Source organism: Dipodomys ordii, unplaced genomic scaffold (genome assembly GCF_000151885.1).
Source record: "Dipodomys ordii isolate 6190 unplaced genomic scaffold, Dord_2.0 Scaffold47, whole genome shotgun sequence".
In the NCBI taxonomy this organism is placed as follows: Eukaryota; Metazoa; Chordata; class Mammalia; order Rodentia; family Heteromyidae; genus Dipodomys; species Dipodomys ordii.
In genome coordinates, this window is record NW_012267263.1 from 7,635,012 (window position 1) to 7,656,989 (window position 21,978).

The 21,978-nt window shown below is 39.7% G+C and overlaps 1 protein-coding gene across 3 annotated transcripts in view; it reads left to right on the forward strand.

Annotated features, from left to right (window-relative positions):
- Positions 1-2,289: 2,289 nt before the first annotated feature.
- Il18r1 (interleukin 18 receptor 1) overlaps positions 2,290-21,978 on the forward strand; it is a 38,410-nt gene continuing 18,721 nt past the window's right edge. Inside the window, exons 1-4 of one of the 3 annotated variants that reach the window (XM_013019757.1) lie at positions 2,290-2,378; positions 9,802-9,887; positions 15,379-15,625; positions 19,509-19,674. In XM_013019757.1, the coding sequence (XP_012875211.1) occupies positions 9,830-9,887; positions 15,379-15,625; positions 19,509-19,674 (471 nt within the window). In that variant the 5' untranslated portion in view covers positions 2,290-2,378; positions 9,802-9,829. The remainder of the gene's footprint in view (positions 2,379-9,801; positions 9,888-15,378; positions 15,626-19,508; positions 19,675-21,978) is intronic. The other 2 variants (XM_013019758.1, XM_013019759.1) reach the window with 2 other exon arrangements.

Sequence of the window (21,978 nt, forward strand, 5' to 3'; positions counted from 1 at the left end):
TGCTCCCTTTCTCTGCCCAGATCCACCTGGATTCCCATCCACTTCACTTCCGACTCCCCGACCCCTCCTGCTACCTGGATGGTGACAGAGGCCATGTGCTCCCTCCCATGGGCTCCCTCCTGTGCCTGCCTGCCTCTGTGTGGTCCCCTGGGATGGATGTGTGGGACCCTTCATTCATAGCAAAGGGAGGAAGTATGTCTTTGGGGACATGCATGTGAAGGATACATTTTGACCCCTACCACTTCCTCTTTGTCCCTCTGCGCACCAGATCTCATGAGTGAGACAGTCTGTTCTCTGTTCTCTCTGCTATGATACTTGTGCTCACCACAGGCCCACAGAGTTGGGGCCAAGCCAATATAGACTGAAACGGTTGAGTCCAAACAAGTCTTTCCCCTTCTAAGTTGATTTCTCTCTCAGGTATTTTGTCATGGTGGATGAAAGATAACACAGACAACTCCTTATCAACATACTGTTGTTATGTAGAAATTATTTATATATTGTTGATACAAATTCTTTTCTGAGAATCCTTTCAGGCTTACCTATGTATTTTTAAATGATATTACTGATTAGTAGACATTGCTAATTATTTTGTTTGTTTGCTTTTTGCCAGTCATGGTGCCTGAACATTGTCCCTCAGCTCTTCAGCGCCAGGCTAGGGCTCTACCACTTGACCTACAGCACCACTTCCAGGTTTTTCTGCTTATGTGGTGCTGAGGAATCGAACCCAGGGCCTCATGCATGCAAGTCAAGCGCTCTACCACTGAGCCACCTTCCCAGCCTGACATTGCTAATTTTGATGACATTCAATTTATTCATTTGTCTTACTTAGTGATTTTCATGTCCTATCTAAGATTCTTTTTTTCATGTCCCACCCAGAAGGGAAGGTAAGTAGTCTTCTATGTCCTTTATAGTTCTAGCTTTTTTGTTTAAGCTTATGATACCTTGTGAATGTATTTGTATATAGAGTTAGATAAAGGAAAAAGGGGTTTGCTTCTCCCCTTCCCCCCTTCATTCACCATGGAGATAACCAGTAATTCCAACAACATTTACAGACACCTCTACTCATTGAATTAAATGTTCTGTTCAAAAATCAAGTGATTATAAATGTTTAGATCTATTAGTCTTTTTTTCTGGTTTTTATTTACATCCTTCCATAAATATCACTCTCTCATGACTCTTATTAGCTTTTTGCAAACCATCATATCAGTCTGTTTGCCAACTTCGTTCTTTCTCAAGATTGTTTTCACGAGGAAATTTCATATAAATTTTGCATTCTGAAGGGTGTTCTTTTTCCTTCTTTATTAAAGGTGAATTCTTTTGGTAAGAACCCTTACACTGTCAGCAAAGGGCGGCCCTCTTCATTTTTCTTTGAGAATAGTACTACCACTACAACAATCTACTTTGCCCCCAACCTTCATTTTTTCTTTTTCTTTTTGCTTATGTGGTGCTGAAGAATCGAACCTCATCCATGCAAGGCAAGCACTCTACCACTGAGCTACCTTCCCATCCCCCTCCATTTTTTTTTTTTGAGGGGCAAACAATTTAAAGTCTCAGTTGCGCAACCCAGCTGCCCTCTCACTATTCCTTTCTAATTCCCAGCTGCCAAGCAAGGTGGACCCTCCAGGGCTGACTGGAGAAAGGGGGATAATGACCCCTCACTCCCCGTGGGGGTCCTTCCTCTCCCCAGTGCTTCCCCTAAAATGCCAGGGGAAAGAAAACCTGGGTGGGGATGGGGGGCATTCCCTACCTCCGCGGACCCTGCAGGATAGCTTGGCCATCCCTCTGGGGGATTTGAGGACCTGACCCTAGCTGGGTAGACATAGTGGGGTACAGGCTGTCACCCTCCCCTGCCAGGGGGTGCAAACCCAAGATTTCCTGCTGCACCCAGCAGCCCCACCTTCCAGCCACTGTGGGAAACTTAGCTACAGGAACTGGTACCCCCCGCTGACCATGAGGGAAACCGCTCCTAAGCGGAAAACATTTTACTGTTCAGAGCGCTCTGCACCCAAGCACCCCCGTCCTAGAGCAGCACCCCAGTTCCCACGATCGCTGGACTTCTCGCCCTGGAGATTCTCCTCTCTGCGCAGCGCCCCACCGGAAGCCTTCACTAGCCAGGGGGCTGTGGGAAGCCTTTTTCTGTCCTTTGAATGTCCATGCCTCCCATACCCCTTTCTCCTCCCTTGCTCTTCTGCCCCCATTTCCTTCACCATAACTGCACTTCTGCCACGCCTAGCGGCCACACCCCTTCTTTCAGCTGGTTTCAGTTTTCCCCAGGCCAGAGTTCACTGCCACCTGCATTCTGAATGTTTCTAGCAGCCTGGACCTAGGGTGACAGTGCGACCACCGCCCTGGCCCCAGCCTGGGACGCTCCTTTGAAGGTAAGGACAGAAGCCAACCCAATGGTGGCCTTTCCCACGGAGGGGGGTGGGGAGACAAAGAGAAGAGAGACAGAAGAGAGGAAGAGGAGGGAAAGGGAGAAAGAACATAGGAACAATCCAAGACAACCTCCTCCCAAGACGACCTCCTCACCCTCCCTAACAGAGGTGTCAAAGTTGAAAACATTTCCAGTTCTTTTCCAGAGATGTGAGAGGAACTAAAGTTAGGTGTTAAGGACAGTTGTCCTTTATCCTGTGCTTACCTTGTATCTGACATTGTAAAAAGTGTCTTTTAAATGTCTTCTATCCATTTAATCCTCCCTGAGAACAAATGAAATGGGCAGTATCATCCTACTTAATTAAAAGCACTGTAACCCCTCTGTATATCAACTCTTGTTTAGGGAAGGGAAGGGGAATAACAAAATGCTGAAACAAGGACACAGGATGACCCATTGCAGCAATGATACTCACAAGACACTATGTTGGAAATGGACTTTACAACTTGGTGGAGAGAGGGGAGGAGGAGTGGGGGAGGTGGGAGAGGGAAGGGATGGTAGGAGAAAAACAAAGGAGAGGGTAACAATGCTCAAGAAGAAATGCACTCATTACCTTACTCGTGCAACTCTAACCCCTCTATACAGCATCTTTACCATAAAATAAAATAAAAAATAGATTTTAAAATAGGGGCAAAAGCACTGGGACCAAAGCACAGAGAGGTTCTGTAATTGATTCAAGGATATCCAGCTTTTAAGAACTGGGTCTTATATTCTCACCTAAAATTCCTGGATTCCAGAATCTTTGCCTTTGATCTGGTGTTAGAATGAACAAAGGGACGCATCTTGATTCCAAAACAATTAGTGCCTAGACAATCCCAATCAGAAGTAGGGATCAGAAATCATTATTCATTTCACCTCCTTGTTGCTTTCTCCAACACATCCTGTACCATACATAGTGCTAAGATATGGGATCATCTCTCAGCCTTAGAGTGCAATTGGGGAGGGGGGGTAACTGTCTACAGCCAGGTCTTTGTAGGGTCTGGGAATGCCCATCCCACAGCACAAATAGTATACTGAGATTGAAATCAGCTGGAAAGGCCAGGTATCTGTCTGTAGAGGCTTTTCTGGGGAGTGTAGTATTGGGTAATAGTACTTAGTGAGGTTTGCTGAGAAGGAATGAATGAGTCCTTGTTTACAAGGACTGTAGGATCCTGGAAGCAGGGAGACATGGGAGAATTGTTCTTGTGGCAGGATGGCACATGCAGAGGCAGATTGGGGTAAAACACAAGGCGAAGTGATATGTACAAATACATGGGTGATAATGACAACGAGGTGGCATTACTGTTCCTGGCATTACTGATGGGAAACCAGATTCTACACAGACTCTTCATCTTAAAGCAGAAGTGCACATGTGTAATCTAGGTTCATTTATTCTCTCTGCATTTCCTTCTTTTGTTTTTAAATCACCACACAGAGGAGTACAACACTGGATGTTGTAAGGAAAGACCCAAATGTACAAAAACCATGCTACTAAGTTGGAGAGAAGGGAGAATAAAGAGATTCACTGGCATTGATTTGTTTTGTCAAGAAAGTTTATGCTAGCAGGTGCTCCTGCGTCTGATGATTCTCCCCTATATTAACGAGCTAAGAAGTGGGAATCAGCTCAGGGAAACCAACTGGCACCTAGGCTTGTGTGGTCCTTTTTCTTCATTGAATCTTAAGTTCCTCATTAGAAAGTTTTGAACTGGCCTGCCATTCATTTGTACACTTGGAAAGGAGTTGGGCAATATTGCTTTTCAGGGCAGAAACTTGACTTTCTTGACTTTCTCTCTTTGTTACTAGGGTGTATGAGTTCTGGAAGAAAAACTTTTTTCCATTTAAAAGAAATTTCATACTAGGTAGATATTCTGACCTTGAGCTATGCCTCTAGTCCTTTTACTTTTCAGTTGCTCATCAGGTAAATCTCATTTTTATTCAAACAGGGCTTGTAGCTGGGATGACAGACATGTCCTCTCATGCTCAGTTTGCTGGTTGAGATAGAGTTTCACTAAATTATTGCCACTGTTGGTCTTGAACCTTGGTCTTGCTAATTAATTTCCATCTCATATTTGTGATTACAGGTGTGAGCCACTGTGCCCAGCTTTGTTACTGTTCGTTATATGTGGTATATACACATACACACACATACATGTATCTACACTTATTGTGTCTTGAATGTTAAAAACATGAATATCTGCATAGTTAATATAATTATTAGTTAAATTATGTTAAAAGAGATGTGTTTAAATCTGTCAGAGCTTTGTGCTTTCTAGGGGGGCTGTCTACCATCAGAGCCACAACCTCCTAGTCTTTTGATTTTAGTTTGTTTTTACTAATTTTACCTGGGAGAGCTGACTTATCAGATGAGGTCTCATTAACTTTTTGTCCCAGCGGGCCTCCAACAGTGACCTTCCTATTTCTGCCTCCAAAGGTGTGTGGCTCCACCCCTGGTCCCTAAATTCCTTTTCTATCTGCACACTAAGTTCTGAAGATTGGTAACTCCCTGCCTTGGCTGCACATTAAAATCAATGGGAAGATTGATTTATTTTTGACATTACTAGGATTTGATCTCAGCCCTTGCTAAGCAAGTGCCCACCTCCAGTCAGTAGGTAGTTTTGAGCAGATAGAGTAATTGCCAAATTAGACTGCTTTATTTATTTATTTTACAAGCTCTGGGTAAGAACTATCATCCTGGGTATTATGCTTTTTGTTAAGACATACTTGCAAAATTTATTTAATAGAAGACCCTGCAGTGCCAATACATAGGATGATGACTTAGTGTATATATATATATATATATATATATATATATATATAGTAAATTGAATGCACTAATTAATTCAGCAAATGACAAACAAGCTAGCATACACAAAGTGAACATATGGCAGGTAATGATTGCCTTACAAAGAAAAGCAGAAGGAGAGATGTATGAGTAGGTGTTTGTATGTGGGCAAGTGTGATATGCTAGATTTTTCACTGGGTGATTAGGGCAGACTAGTAGTGAGTTACAATCTGAGATGAGCAAATTTAAAAAAAAAAGATAAAACTATTTAATTAGTAAAGACTTAATTAGAAATAACTTGGTAATTAATTAAATTAGTAAAGAATAATTACTAGATATTTAGGAAAGATAAGTCAAACTCGAACATGACAGTCAAACAAAGCAGTCAATTTTTATATATATATATATATATATATTTTTTTTTTTTTGGTCGGCTGTGGGGCTTGAACTCTGGGCCTGGGCGCTGTCCCTCAGCTCTTCAGCTCAAGGCAAGCGCTCTACCACTTGAGCTACAGCGCCACTTCCGGTTTTCTGGTGGTTTATTGGAGATAGGAGTCTCACGGTCTCTCCTGCCCGGGCTGGCTTTGAACCGCGATCCTCAGATCTCAGCCTCCTGAGTAGCTAGGATTACAGGCGTGAGCCACCAGCGCCCAGCTAATTTTTATATTTTTAAGTTAAATGTAAAACAAAAGAAACAAGGCCAAAAAATGAAGAAAAGATTAATATTTATTTCACTGTTGAGAGAAAAGGAATGTTCTATACTTCCAAGTAATGGAAAAAAATTACAATGTAAGGGAATGATTTGTTTGATTGTACCAACATAATGTCCCCCTGTAATAACTAACCAAAAAAGAAGTTAAAAACCAAACAAGTTATAAAAAACAACTACAAGTTTGAAAACTGGGCAAATGGTATTGAAAAATGATTAATAAACATGGAAATCAAATGAGCACTAATGTGTAATTAGTAATTGCTCATCTAATGCTATGTTTTTGTATCTCCACTATCTAGTTAGCTTTAAACCACGAGGGTGCTTTTCAGGTGTGGTGGAAACTGTCTTGCCCTGCTAGGTGAGAACAGGAAGTGCCACAACAGCTCTGGAATGAGGTTCGGCAGTAAGTGTTTACCATGTTTAATATGTACTCGGCTCTTCCACTGCCCTTCCAGTGGTAACACCAAGAATTATTAAACAATGTAAACAAATAATAATAGCTAACAGTTAGCTAGCTACCCAGCTATTTTTGCTGCTTCTAATGACTGAATTCAAATCCTTGCACTTACTAGACAAATTCTGCCATTTAAGCTATGCCCCTGGCCCATTAGTTTTAGTTTTTTAGGTAGGTTCCCAGACTTTTACCTTGGACATAACAGGATTATAAGTGTCACCATTCCTGTTTTGTGTGTGTGTGTGTGTGTGTGTGTGTGTGTGTGTATGAGAAGTAGGGTTTGAACTCAGGGCTCTGTAGCTTTCCCTTGGTTTCTTTGCATAAGGCTAAGTGCTCTACCACTTGAGCCATAGCTCAACTTGTAGCTTTTTGGTGGTTCATTGGAGATAAGAATTTCATGGCCTTTCTTACCTGGGCCAGCTTTGAAATTAAAAACCATAGATCTCAAGCTCCAGAGGAGCTGGGATTATAAGCTTGAGCCATTACTGGCTTCTAGCCCAGACTGATTTTTGTCTTAGATAGGTTCTTGCTAACTTTTCTCTCCAAGCTGTTCTTAACCTTGATTCTCTCATCTCCACTTTCTTATTCCTTATGGGAGTAAGCCACCATACCTGATTCAATAGATAATTTAAATGGTTCTACACATAGTTTTCAACAACCTGAAATCTTTCTATTAGCTCTAGAGAAAGGATGGTTACTCCCTTAAATGGTTAACAAAATTGAGGAACAAAGATAGTGTAAATGTCTTGCCCAAGATTGTTCAGGAAAAAATGGAGATTCACATCCAGCTAGACAGGTATCCCTGAAAACCGATCCTACTGCCCTGCAGTAGGACTGTCTTGGATTTATTTTATTATATAGTCTATTTTGAAAATGGTATTATATGTTAATGAAGAAATACTAGGTGCCAATCAAAATGGTATTTAAAAAAGAAAAGTGTGGTACAAGAAAATTCTCCTTATATATAGTGAGACTGAAAGACATGAACTTAAACCTTTGTTTGAAAATATAAAGAAAAAATACTGTAAATCATGCTAAAATATGTTCAGATTTTCTTCTTTTGATCCATATCCATGCCATCCATCTCTTAATTTTACACATACAACCTAGTAAGTACATTAAAAATTTAGTGTATATCACACAGAGTTATTTTTACACACTAGGCTTTTTGTATGTTTTATGTTGAAACACACAACTTACTATATTGCTAGATAATATCAAACTCCTGTGTGGACTCTGAAAATGTAAAAGCTGCTATCAACTTGGAGTGATTTACAAGGGCCTGCCAGCCTAGAGGAGAAAAGTGGCATGAAGGAAACAATACTTCTTAAGGTTAAATGAATAGACAGAGTTAATAATGAAATGTGTATGAGTGGGAGGTGGGAAGTTTGAAGACACAGAAGCTTCTGATATGAGCACTTGGTACTTTCCATGCATAATTATTCCTTTATCGTTATCAATATTATCTCTTGGAAACTCCACAAGACATTTAGCAATGGCTTTTACGAGGTTGGAATAAATGGTTTATGGCTTCATTACTCAACCTTTTCCAGGATCTAAGAATGAATGGCTATTTTTGCTTTTAGCATGTGAGGCAAGTATCAGTTGGTAGGAGAAGAACTGCTCTGGGTTGAGAGATTGTTCCTAGATGTCTTTGAAAATATAGAATGTTCTCATCATGCAATAATTCTCAAAGAAGCCTTTTCATCTTTTACCTTATCATGGTATCTGAGACACCAGTAACTAGACTGAGGTTGCACAGATCCTCAAGGCTGTCAAACTCTAAGGTCAGTTGGGGCTGTCCCTAAAACCAAGCTCTTGATGTCCACTGAGTTTACTCTGCCAAAATTCAGAGGCCCTAGGATGGATACATCGAGATTTGGGAGAAGTAAGAGATATGGGAATATTTATGAAATAGTTGGATGGAATGAATGGCCTCCCCAGGAGAAGAGCCTTCCCCCATTCTGCTCTCTAAATCTTTTAAGTGTGAAGTTGATGGCTAGATTGTCCCAAGGTCAAAGCTCAAGGCATACCTAGGTCACACAGGGTCCAGGTCAGTGTAAAGGAGAATCCTGAGTGTAGAAGCCTGACACTTATGCTTCTCATGTTCCTGAGTCAATACATGTGGGTAAGTGAGTGCAGAAACATGTCCTTTTCTTCAGTAATACGTGTTAAGAAGAGCTTACTGCGTTTTAACTGTTGTGCCAGATTTTAGAGATGAGCAAAGTTCTTAGCCTTATGAAACTTGGGTTCCATAGGAAGGAAGACTTTCAAAAATTCAACAGAAAATGAAGACCTAATTGTAAATCATGATGAACAATTGGGGGTAGTATAAATACTAAATGTCCCCCATGGGGAGACATTTGTTAGGACCATGTGTTAGAAGACTTAGAAGATAGTCACAGTAGTGGTATTGGGGGATAGTACAACCTTCAAGAAGTAGGGTCTTTGCAGCACCCAACCTGTGAATCCAAGCCCCATGACTGGCAAAAAGAAAAAAGCAAAAACGTAGGGAGGTATTTAGATCATTGGGGGGATAGCTTTGAAGGGATAGAGGGACTGTAGCCCTTTTTACTTTCTTTGGCAACACTCAAGGGATGAGTAATTTTGCATTGCCCCATATCCCTGCTCTGTGCCTCACCATAGGCAAAAAAGAAACAATGTTAACTAGTTGTGGACAGAAGCTTCTAGAACTGTGAACCAAAGTAAACTCTGAATCTTTGTCAGTTGATTATTTGAGGTACTTGTTATAGTAACAAAGAAGTCACTGATATATGCTGGTGTGTGCCCCCCCCCCATACTTCTACCTAGCAGAACTTCTGTACGTATCTTAATCTATCATAGATTGCTTATCCCTAGAGTAGTAGTAGATTTTGTTACCTGTTTTTGTTTATTTGTTTTGTTTTGGTGCTGGTCCTGGGGCTTGAATTCAGGACCTAGGTACTATCCTAAGCCTTTTTGCTCAAAGCTATGCTCTTCCATATGAACCATAGCTCCATTTCTAGCTTTTTTTGGCAGCTTATTGGAAATATGAGTCTCACAAACTTTCCCTTCTGGGTTAGCATTGAATCACAATCCTCAGCATTCAGCCTCCTGAGTAGATAGGATTACAAGGGTGAGCCTGTACCTGGCAGGTTTTCTGTTACTTTTAACTTTGACCATGGAGGTTAGATTTGATAGGCCAAGACTAAAAGACATTAGGCTCTGTTGTATTAGAAATTGCGTTGTTAAATATTTCTTCTAGAAGGCAAATTCATTGCCTTGAAACTGTCAATACTATGTGACTGAAAGTTTGGATAATTAGTGACTCATTTAAAAGATGAGAATCTTCTGGATGGTATCTTAAAATTGTGTTCTAGAAAATGTTTTCCCACATTTCCTTCCTGAGATAGGATGTTTCTGTGTGAAGGCTTTAGCCTAACATGTCTCATTCTGTTTTCCAGAGAAAGCATTTGAAGACAAACCACAGCCATGCTTTGCAGAGAATTATTCTTGACACTTTTGATTCTTAGAATTAAAAACAATGCAGGTGAGTATTATGATTTGTCATGAGCATTTCATTAGTGTCAGGGGTGTAATGTTTTATATAGAGGTAATTACCTAAGATACTGAATTTAGAATTTAGTGATATAGAAAGCAGAACAATAGGGGCTGGGAAGGTGGCTCAGTGGTAGAACGCTTGCCTTGCATGCCTGAGGCCCTGGGTTCGATTCCTCAGCACCACATAAGCAAAAAAAAAAAAGCCGGAAGTGACGCTGTGGCTCAAGTGGTAGAGTGCTAGCCTTGAGCTGAAGAGATGAGGGACAGCGCCCAGACCCAGAATTCAGGCCCCCACGAGCGGACCCCCCCCTCAAAAAAAAGAAAAGAAAGCAGAATAACAATTTGATATTCATGGCATACATAATGAACAAACTCTTAGGAAGGGAATGAAATAAAGAAGATACAAATGATAATACTGAAATAGAAAAGATTTACTGCTCCAAATTTATGTAGATACAGGGTATAAAATTTGGTGTTTTGAAATAAATTATATTTGACAAGAAAATTACCTTCATGTAGGCAGGTGCCAGTGGTTCATGTCTGTAATCCTAGCTACTCAGGAGGCTGAGACCTGAGGATCATGATTCAAAACCAGCTGGGGCAGGAAAGTCTGTGAGACTCTTATCTCCAATAAACCACTAGAAAACTGGAAGTGGCACTGTGGCTCAAGTGGTAGAGAGTTTGCCTTGAGCTGAAGAGCACAGAGAGCGTGCACAAGCCCAGAGTTAAAGCCCCAGGACCGACAAAAATAAAACAAAAAAAAGAAAAGAAAAAAAGAAAGTTAGCTTCATGTTATTTGTAACTGAGGTGGAAACAACTACCTTTGTTTTTGGTTTTTAGTAAGTTTTAAATATTCATTCTCTTTCTTATAAGGAAATCAAATTTTTGTCATATTTTCAGTAGTTTAAGGAAAAGAAATAGAAAACATGGCTCTTAAAACAGCAATTCCTACAAAATTATCAACGGTGAGGGAAAGAAAGTGTGAATGTTGAAAGGAGTGACACTGATCAAGATGCATTGTATTCATAAACTGCTTCATTAGATGGCAACTCCTTTGTACAATTATTCAAAGATAACACACACACACATATATACATATACATATACATATATATATATATATATATATATATAGTTGGCCGTGGGGCTTGAACTCTGGGCCCAGGCACTGTCTCTCACTCAGCTCTTCAGCTCAAGGCTAGTGCTCTACCACTTGAGCCACAGTGCCACTTTCGGTTTTCTGGTGGTTTATTGGAGATAAGAGTCTCATAGACTTTCTTGCCCAGGCTGGCTTTGAACTGAGATCCTCAGATCTCAGCCTCTTGAGTAGCTAGGTTTACAAGCATGAGCCACCAGTGCCAGGCTAACAAAAATATTTTGAAACATTATAAACAACACACATGTGGCTGGAGGTAAGTCTCAGGTGGCATAGCACTTGTCTAGTAAGTAAGAGGGCCTGAGTTCCAAGCTTCAGAACAAACAACAAAAACTAATTAATTCAAAAAAAGCATTGGGACTAATTAGAAAGAAGACACAGAAAGAGGCTGCTTAGAGGTAGACGTCCAGAAGGTCTCAAAGCAGGGATTGTTTGGAGATTTTTCTTTCCCATTGATGAGAATTCAGAAGCCCCATTCTTTGGAGAATTCTGTTGTTGAATAGCAAGGTTTTCCTAGACCGTGAATGAGGAAGTAGGAATATAATGTATGATTTTCTTTGGTTTGTTATCTAAGAGAGTAAACACTGAGGCCTATAGCACTTACATTGGGAAGTTCTGCTGAAGATATAGCAGAATTAAGCTGTTCATACTATCAAATAATACACATCCAGTTTTGAGGTATGGTTACTTCAATGGATCATGTATTCTTCCCAGAGTACTACTCAGTAGTACCCAAATATTAAAGAATAAAGCAGGTCTTCTTTTCTTGATGTGAAGTGATTTGTCAGAAATGTCTGAGGTAGGTGCAGAAAGATGTGTCTTATGGGTCCCTTGTTTCCTGGATATACCCCAAATACCTTGCTTCTTCTTACCGTGGAAATAAGTTTCAGGCACAAAACTAGGGGTACAGGTTTTGTGTCAGTTTTGCTAAGTTCTAGCTCCCTGTTCTTTCAGACACTTGGAGAGCATCATTCTCTGTGGGATTGACCCAATTTAGCTAAAGTTAGATAGCAACAGCCTATATTTGTCCTAACTCAAGACAACTTGAAACACTGACTTTATTCTGAAGGAATGTAGTTTCTTGTATGACTGGGTTTTTTCTCAATTTTTACTTTATTTTATTGTGAAGGTGCTGTACAGAGGACTTACAGTTACATAAGCAAGGAAATTTATCCATGCCTATGTTTTTCTCCCACTATCCCTTCCCTCCACCACTATTGCCCCTGACCCTGAAATTGTAAAGTTCATTTCCAACATGATGTCTTGTGAGTATCATCCTTTGTCCTTGTTTCACCATTTTGGCATTCCCCTTCCCTTCTCCAAACTGATAAATATATATACAAGACACAGTGTACCACAACCAAAGACAGTGATAGTCAGAGATAAACCAAAGGAAAAAGAAAATGAAATAAAATAAGAACTCAATATAATACATTGATGACAACAAGGTCAACAACCAAAAAAAAAAAAAAAGACCTGCTGTTTCCATGTCTTGGAGTTCATTTCAATTAGCATCATTTTATATGGTCAAATGTACATAGCTATTGAGCTATTATGATCCTCTGCTAGGACTGTCCTAGACATATACTAATTATTACAAATGAGGGAAACCATAGAGTCTGTGTTTCTTTGGATCTGGCTTACTTCACTTACTATGATTACACCTCACCTCAGTTAGAATGACCATTATCAAGAAAACAAATAATAACAGATACTGGCAGGCTTGTGGCCAAAAGGGAACACTACTACACTGTTGGTGGGAATGTAAGCTGGTTCAACCACTCTGGAAAGCAGTATGGAGATTCCTCTAAAGATTAAACATAGAGATCCCCTATGACCCAGCAGTCCCACTCCTGGGCATTTATCCAAATGATCGCAAGCAAGGCCACACTAAAGCTACCAGCACAACCATGTTTATTTCAGTATTATTTACCATAGCTAAGATGTGGAACCAACCCAGATGCCCCTCAGTAGATAATGGATCAAAAAAATGTGGTATATATACACAATGGAATTCTATTCTTCCATCAGAAAGAAAGACATTGCCCCATTCATAAGGAAATGGAATGACTGGGTTTTTATACTTTACTCATGGAAGAATGTGAATGTCTGTTCTGACAGTTTGAACTCCACATAATTTGAACTCTACTCATGTCTATAACCAACGATCATTACTAACAAGCATTGGGTTAATCAAGTCAAATATGTAATGTTAAATACACATAAAGTTAGGTGCCTAAAGCCATTAGCTTTCAACTGCTCACTCTCACCCTATTCCACATTAGACTCTTCCAATGTCAAATTGTCACCCAAGAGAAATGAGTGGGTATATTCACCAAGGTTAGATTAAAGGTTTGATCCTAAAACCATGAGCTTTCAATTGCTCACCACCGACCTTTGTAGAGTATGTATTCCACACTAGGTTCTTCAGATGATAAATTATAACTATCTCCAAATAGAAATGTGTGGGTATATTCACCAAAGCACAAAGCACACATGAAATCCTTCTTCCATATAACTTATGTAAACTAATACAAAAACAACACTCACAAGCACATATATTTGTACAAGTTTTTTTCAAAGTTCGTCAAAGTTTAGAAACCTAGAAAAAAGTCCAAATTTCCAATAGATCATTCTTCAAGCATCCATGTACCCGATATATCTATTTTATAGAACAAACAGTAGCACAATTAGATATTGAATAGTAAGGAGACACGTCCCATTCCTGCTACATGTAGAAACATGTCTATTAAAGACGTAAGTATAGTGCTGGTGTAAAAACAGTCAGATGTGTTTTATGTTGTATAATTTCATTGCTTCATTAGTGCACTTCTCTAAAATAGGAAAATAAATGAATTGTGAATGACAATTATAATCAATGTTCACATATACACATGTAATAGCTCTCTGTGTGGTAGCATTGAACAGCAAATTGGAGATTATTTGACAACCACAAACATCATGTTTATGTTCCTTAACTCTTGCCCTTTGAAGTGGATTTGACATCTATGGCTTCAGAGCTTTCTTCAGACTTGAGAGTACATTTATTTCTTCCTCAGGCTATAGTTAGTAATGTGAATTTTAAACCAGATAACTGCTTTGAGAAATAAACCTCAAGAAAGACAGGGAGGGGCTGGGAAGGTGGCTCAGGCCTTGCATGCCTGAGGCCCTGGGTTCGATTCCTCAGCACCACATAAGCAAAAAGAAAAAAGCCAGAAATGGCGCTGTGGCTCAAGTGGTAGAGTGCTAGCCTTGAGCTGAAGAGCTGAGGGACAACGCCCAGGCCCAGAGTTCAGGCCCCATGACTGGACCCAAAAAAAAAAAAAAGAAAGAAAGACAGGGAACTTTGCCTTGTGTTCAGAGAAATTCAGTTCTCTACATGCCACTAAAGGGTACCCCACCAATACAGTATGAGAAAAGTCCTTAAAGGCCAGCCTTCAACTAGGAAAAAAAAATGTACAGGTGTGGAATGGTGACTACATCAATTTCCAAATCCAGAGCAATTAAGCTAATTAAGAAGGAAGGGAAAAGAAAAAAAAACAGGAGCAAGATGGGAAGTGACAGGAACCTGGATTTGGACTGATACCGAATCAATCAATTCTTGATGATTCATTGGTAACCTACAGCAGATTCTTAGATTCTGGGGTGCCTTTAGCTTTCTGCAGGCAACATATTAGGTAAGCTGGTTGGGCACAAGGTAAGTCAGATTTCTGAACAAGCAAAGAAAGAGTTCCATGGGTTCTTGTCTTCTTTTCCATGGAGACTTCTTAGCTGGGGAAATTTGGAGGTAGGTGACAACAAGTATTACATATCTGATTTTCCTTATCAAGAAATTGTTATTTTTCATAATATCTATGAAAAGACAGTAGTATATATTATATGTCTTTGGGATTTTTTTCTCGTTTAGAGGAAGATTATCAGATATCAAAATTTGTGGGCTTGAACTCAGGGATTTTTGCTTTCACTTGGCTAACAGCTGGTGCTCTACCACTTGAGCCATACCTCCAGTCTCATTTTCTGCTGGTCAATTAGAGATGGAGTCTTGCAGACTTTTCTGCCTAGGCTGGCTTTGAACCAATGTCCTTTCCATCTGAGCCTTCTGAGTAGCTAGGATTACAGGTGAGAGTACAGAGTTCTGCCTAAGATGGTCTTATCTCGCCTAGTGTTGGAAGCCTGACCATGGATGTTCAAATAAGAGAATTTCTTGCAGTGTGCAGCTGAGATTTCTCAGGGATTTCTCGTTCTCCTAGATTTTTTCACTTGATGCATTAACTGGGAAAAATATTTTTATGACTTTTTCCTTTTTCTTCTTGCTAAAATTTAGTAGAATCTTGCCATTTTCAAAACAACATTAGTGCAGTAGAAGAGGAACCTTTTTATTTGAAATACTGCTTGTCTTCATCTGCTCATGGGAATGAAGCAGCCACCATAAAATGGTCCAAATTCAACGAATCACTTGGATGGGTAGAACTGAACCCCAGACCTTCTCCCAGGATTACTTTGCATGATTATGCTTTGGAGTTTTGGCCTGTGGAGTTAAAGGATCAAGGACGCTACCTTTTCCAAATGGGGTGAGTGTACCTTTGGGTTTTGGTATATTTCCTCGCATTCAAATACATAGTAATCTGAAGGTTGGATAATTTATGTATTTTTCCATATGTATATTTCATTATGAAAAAATAATCTCCTTATCTATTTTCTTCATGATCTTACTGAAAGTCATCTATTTCTCTAAGATTTGTTCTTAGAAGATCCCTGCTAATGAAACCTGAATGAAAATCAGTTTTAAAATTCAGCATCTTCTGAAGTCTGAATGTCTGGGTTGCATGAATTCAGTGGGCGAGTGATATGAATGTGGAGAGAAGGATGGCCAGGGTTATTTTCCCACTTGGCAGCCTCAGGCTGTGGAGAAGGGGCAGGGTTGACATATAAAGCACTCAAGTCTAGTTTTCAGGGACCATTGGGAACCAAGTACCAGTGCTGACTGAGGATGGACTGGAACCAGGCACAATGGATAGCTCTGGATTAGAGAGGGGGGCGATGAGTGTTCAAGAACTGGTGTTCCAGCCCTAGAGATTTATGCCAGGAGAGTCATAATCAAGAATAATACTTTCTGTGAAATGAGAACAACCAGTTGAATGTGTCAACCACTATAGTAAACTTGGATCTCTGTATAGGAATGCATATTGATCTATCTTCAATCGGTCTGTGTTTACAAAGGTTCATGTACATGCTTTATATACAATGCATGGATTTGTATAAAAATTTGAGACTGACCTGTTAGAAACTATCCCAGGGCTAGTTTGGGTGGTATCATTGTGTTGCCACATGTAGCAAGTTTCTTCTAGAAATCTCACCTTCACTGTAGTGAGTCCTGATCATTATCAACCTTGCCTTTGAGGAGAGAGTGAGAAATATCACAGTGAAACCTCCAAATCACACCTGTGGGTTTTGTCCTAAATGAAGTCATGCTTGTTTTTATACATAGAAACTCCCAAGAATCAAAAATTGTGAAGCTCCCTTTTCAAAACCAGTATGTTCTTTGTGACCTTTAAAGAGCGATAGAGAAATTTGTCCCAGCTAGGTCTTTTCATAGCAAGTTACGGAGGAAGGAAGCCAGTAAAAAGAGCAGGAGGAGAACAACAAATATCACCCCCTTCACAATGCTGATTGGTTAAACAAAGACGTGACTTAAAAACACCAAGTTGTATGGACAGGGATGAAAGAAGACATTGTGGCAAAGAGGCAGTACCTATGATCATTTCTTGGAGAAGAAAGAGACACTTCCGTTGTTTTGATATGAAGGATGGAGAATAGAGCTTGTTACTGGAAACAAAAGTGAGGCCATCAGAATGAGGCAGGGGGACAGAGAAGCATAAAAATATAGGTAATAGATAGAGGGGCCAGGAAAGCAATGGGTGCAGCCTGGCCTTGATGACAAATTCTGAAGGCTGTTGGAGATGATGACTGATAGGAGAGCAAAGGAGTGGGAGGCGTGGCTTGGACATTGGCTTTATCAGTGAGCTGGGAGCAGGCTGTTTGGTCACTTAGCAGCATGGAAGATACAGAGATCATCCAATAGCAAGAGATTAGCAAGCAGCATCTAACATTTGCTACAGATATGTGTATGCACATGCCTGTGTGTGTGTGTGAGAGAGAGAGCGGGAGAGAGAGAGAGGAAGGGAGGGAAAGAGAGAAAGATGACTCAGGCGTGTAAGCCTTTGTAGTTTGCTGTGAAAATTGTTAATGCTTAGAACCTTTGCCTGGTACTATAAGATTGAAACTGTAGTCCTTTAATATTTTTAGGAATTATTGCTAGTAATCAAATGCCCCGGGGACTGATCATTTATTCCTGTAGTAAAACCTATATTGTCCTATTACATTTTTACAAAGAAATCAACTAAGAAAGAAAGGGATATAGAAACATTTTGATGACAGAGATAATGGAAAGAAGGTAGCAAGAACACAGGCAGAAGATTAATTATTAGACCTCTGGCTGATGAGCAGCAAGTTTGGCTTTGCAAGTATCCTCAGATGAGAGTCAGTTAGAGCAGTGTGTGTGTGTGTGTGTGTGTGTGTGTGTGTGTGTGTGTGTGTGTGTGTGTGTGTTGGTGCTGGATATCAAACCCAGGGTCCTGCACATACTAAGCAAGCATTTCTACACTGAACTACCACCCCAGGCTTTAAAACTTGCTGTTTAAAGGGACCCTCATAGCAAATTGGAATTGGTGGCCACAGTAGGAGGGAATGACATCTATGTATGTGGAAGGGGTTAGGGTGTCATAGCTTTGGGCCACTTGGTTTCAGCTTCACACCAGCCACTAGCTATTTGATAACACTATCCTGTTTAGCTTGTTTCTACATTCACAGGGAAGTGTCTCATGTAAGGTGGGGATTCTACCTGTCAGCATTTGCTGAGTGTTAGGACCTATGGATCAAGAGCTTTGCGATTTGACAAGTTGAGAATATGCATACAGCCTATTTCTTGTAACCCTTTCCTGAAATGGCTCTCTCCAGCTCAGGAGCCTAGGAGAAATTTACAAACACACTTAAGAGGAAGATGCTCTTTCAAGATCTAGATATCTCACCTATGTATCCATGTGAGTAGTCTGTGCTTTCTCTAGCCTTAACTAGTCTTACAAAAATTCAGGCCTCAGAGTCTATGGACTCTGTCCAAAGAACACTTGCTCCTTGGAAGTCAAACTGTGGTGCATTTATATCCTGACTCTATCCCACAACAGGTGTGTGATCCTGGTCAAATTGTAGAATCTCTCAGGGATATAATTTTCTCATGTGTGCATGTATGTGCATACATGTATATATATATGTATATGTGTGGATGTAAGAGATCTCCTTTACATGTATCTAGTAAAACATCTGGAATAACCTTTTCTTTTGTCTAGCAGTTGCATGCTTAAAAGGTAGATGGGAGAGCCCAAAGTGGGCACACATCTACTAAGCAATATGTATCAGTTGTAGTTTAGGTATGGATCTCTGTACCATGTGAACAGTATAAGCAAAGATCCAATTGTGATCATTTCCTCTTTCATAACAAATATTACTCCTCTAAAAAGTATTACTATTTTCTCTACCCTTTGATTACTCATTTATGATCAGAAGGATTATCAACTGCAAAATCCCTTCACACTTACTTTTGTCCAGCCAAGTGTACAATACAATTTTGCTAGGAGCTGTGTTAGACTTCAGTTCATTGGGCTAAGTTAGAAAGGTGGTGGGATTGATGCCTTGAGACATGAGTACAGGCATACTCATTCAGAGGACAATGTCAGGAAGGCTTGTATACCTTGTGAAATCAGGGCTACTTTCTTGTCTTGGTCTTTCAATCATCAAAGACTTGATCTGTGGCCTGCAAAATGTGTGCATGCATGTGTTCATGTCTATGTTTGTGTTCCTATGCATGTGGATGCATGCATTAGACAGCTCAGATTTTATCTTTGACTTCATGACAGATGTTAAATTTCCTCATACTCAAAAAAAGGCGAGTCAGAGCAGGGTTGTGACTGAAGATTGATTAAAGAAGTCAATCATGATTCACTTTCTAAGTAGAAATTGGGAAGCAGCTGGGCATAGTTGCTGATACCTGTAATCCTAGTTACTCGGGAGGCTGAGATCTGAGGATCATAGTTCAAAGCTAGCCTGAGTAGAAAAGTCTGTAAGATTCTTATCTCCAATTAACTACCAAAAAAAAGAGCCAGAATTGGGGCTGTGTTTCAAATGGTAGAGCATTAGTCTTCAGCAGAGAAGCTGAAGGTAAGTGCTTAGGTCCTGAGTTCAAATATTGGTACCTGTGTCCAAGAGTGCACACGTGCACACACACACACACACTACAATTAGGAAAAATATTCTTTTGACTTAGTTTCTATAAGGAAAATGGGAGAGAGGTGCAAAGTTTCGGTAGTAATTACAAAATACATCTACATTTTTGCTTTATAGAAATTCTACTCAGGAATGGGAATTAAAGGTCACCAAAAGAAACAAACACAGCTGTTTTAGTGAAAAACAGGTGACCAGCAAAAGCGTGACAGTTAAAAAATCTTTCCAGATTAACTGTTCTAAAAATTACTATGAAAAGTGGATCAACCGAACATCATTATATAAGGTAACCTTCTTTTAAATGTTTCAACTTAAGACTTGATAGCAATCAGTGCATGCCTTTATCTTCCATACTCAGGAAGTTGAGATCTGAGGATCATAGCTCAAAGCCTGCCCAAGAAGAAAAGTCTGTGAGTCTCTTATCTCCAATTAACCATTAAAAAAGCCAAAAGTGCAGCAGAAAGTAGAGACAGCCTTGAGCAAAAAACTTAAAGGACAGTGCCCAGGCCCTGAGTTCAAGCCATCATACTGGCATATACACATTCAGTAAAAACACCTGATAGAAAAGGTGAAATTACAAAGTAAAAATCTAAACCAAAGTGGTTGTGGAGTTGTGAATGATATTTATATTATTCATTTTTTACCTCCGAACTGTATAGAATGAACTCATATATACAGGGAAAATATATGCAGTCAAGTTTTTAATTTTAAGAATATATGACAAAAGAAAATAAAAAATCTGAAATTAGCACTGTCCAAAATTAGTCCATTTTGGGTTTGTATGTAAACATCTGCACTTAAAAGTTGTTTATTTTGGTTGCTGCCTTTCTTTATCCACTAAAAATTAAATGTGATTATTCTTCTACATCATTAAACATTCTCTTTATTTGATGTACTCAGGATTGAATCCAAGATCTCAATGTTTATTATAGAAAGCAGTCTACCACTTAAGTTTTTCCCCCAGACCTTTTCTTCATTTGGTTTATGACATAGGGTCTCACTAACTGGTCTCAAACTCATGGTCCTTCTGTATCTGCCTCCCAAGCAGCTTTTTCTTCCTTTCTTTTTTTATATTTTTTATTGTAAAAATAAGCGTACAGAGGGGTTACAGTTACATGAATAAGATAATGAGTACATTTCCTATGGAGCATTGTTAACCTCCTCCTTTGTTTTTTCCTCTACCATCCCTTCCCTCCCAACCTCCCCATATCCTCCCTTCCCCCCTCCCAAGTTGTAAAGTTTGTTTTCAACATAGTGTCTTGTACATCTCATTGTTACAATGGTTCAACCTCTATGCTTGTTTCAGCATTTTGTTATTTCCCTTCCGCTCCCCAAATTAGAAAAATGTATATACAAGATGCAGGGCACCAACATCAAATACAATGAAAACAAGGCCTTGAACTCGTGGCTTGTGTTGTATCCCTGAGTTTCTTTTGCTCAAGGCTCTTTCACTTAATCCACAGATCTACTTCTGGCTTGTTTTGTTTTGTTTTGTTTTTGGTAATTTATTGAAAATAAGAATCTTATGGGTTTTCCTGCCCTGGCTGGCTTTGAACTGAGATCTTCAGATCTTAGCCTCCTGAGTAGCTAAGATTATAGATGTGAGTTACCAGTGCCCGGCCACACCTGGTTCTTTAAACATTTTTACACACGCGATTTTATTTTGTATGGCCTGGTTTTATCTAACTGGTTATTAGACTTTTGTGACACGTTTCATATTTTTCACTGTTATTTAAACGCTGGTCGTGGGGCCTGAACTCTGGGCCTGGGCGCTGTCCCTCAGCTTGTCAGCTCAAAGCTAGCCCTCTACCATTTGAGCCACAGCGCCACTTCTAGCTTTTTCTGCTTATGTGGTACTGAGGAATTGAATGCAGAGCCTCATACATGCAAGGCAAGTGCTCTACCACTGAGCCATCTTCCCAGCCCCATAAATATTTTCTTAAGTCTTTGGCTGCTTATGTGACTTTCCTTTAGCCAAGTCTCTTAATGCATAATTACTAGATTGAAGGCTAATCAAGTTTTCAATTTTTGATCTGCATTGTCAAACTAGTCTCCAGGGACCTATGCTAGAGTTAACACCTCCAAAACTGTTATAAGAATCCTTCTTGCTAGACACCAGTGATTCACACCTATGATTCTATATACTTAGTAGACTAAGATCTAGGGGATCAAAGTTTAAAGCCATTTTGAGGCAGTAAAGTCTAAAAGAATCTATCTCTGAAATAACCAGCAAAAAGCCAGGATAGAGGCATGGCTCAAGAGGTAAAGTACCAACTACAAAAGCAAGCCAAGCAGCCAAGTCCCTGGGTTTAAGCCAAAAAAAACAAAAACAAAACAAAAACAAAAACAAGATCCAAAGCAAAAAAAGAAAAAAAAAAGAATTTCTCTTTCTCATAATTTCCCAAGACTTGGAAATGATACTTTTTTAGAATGTTAAAAATCTGACTTGGAAAATTCCTGAGCTCTTAATGTTTTTCTTCTCATTATAGCCTAAATAAATTGACTTTTAAATGTATTTATTGCATTTTACTATTAAGTCTTTTGTAAATTACCAGGGTATTTTCTCTGTTTTCCTCAGTTGATGTACCTT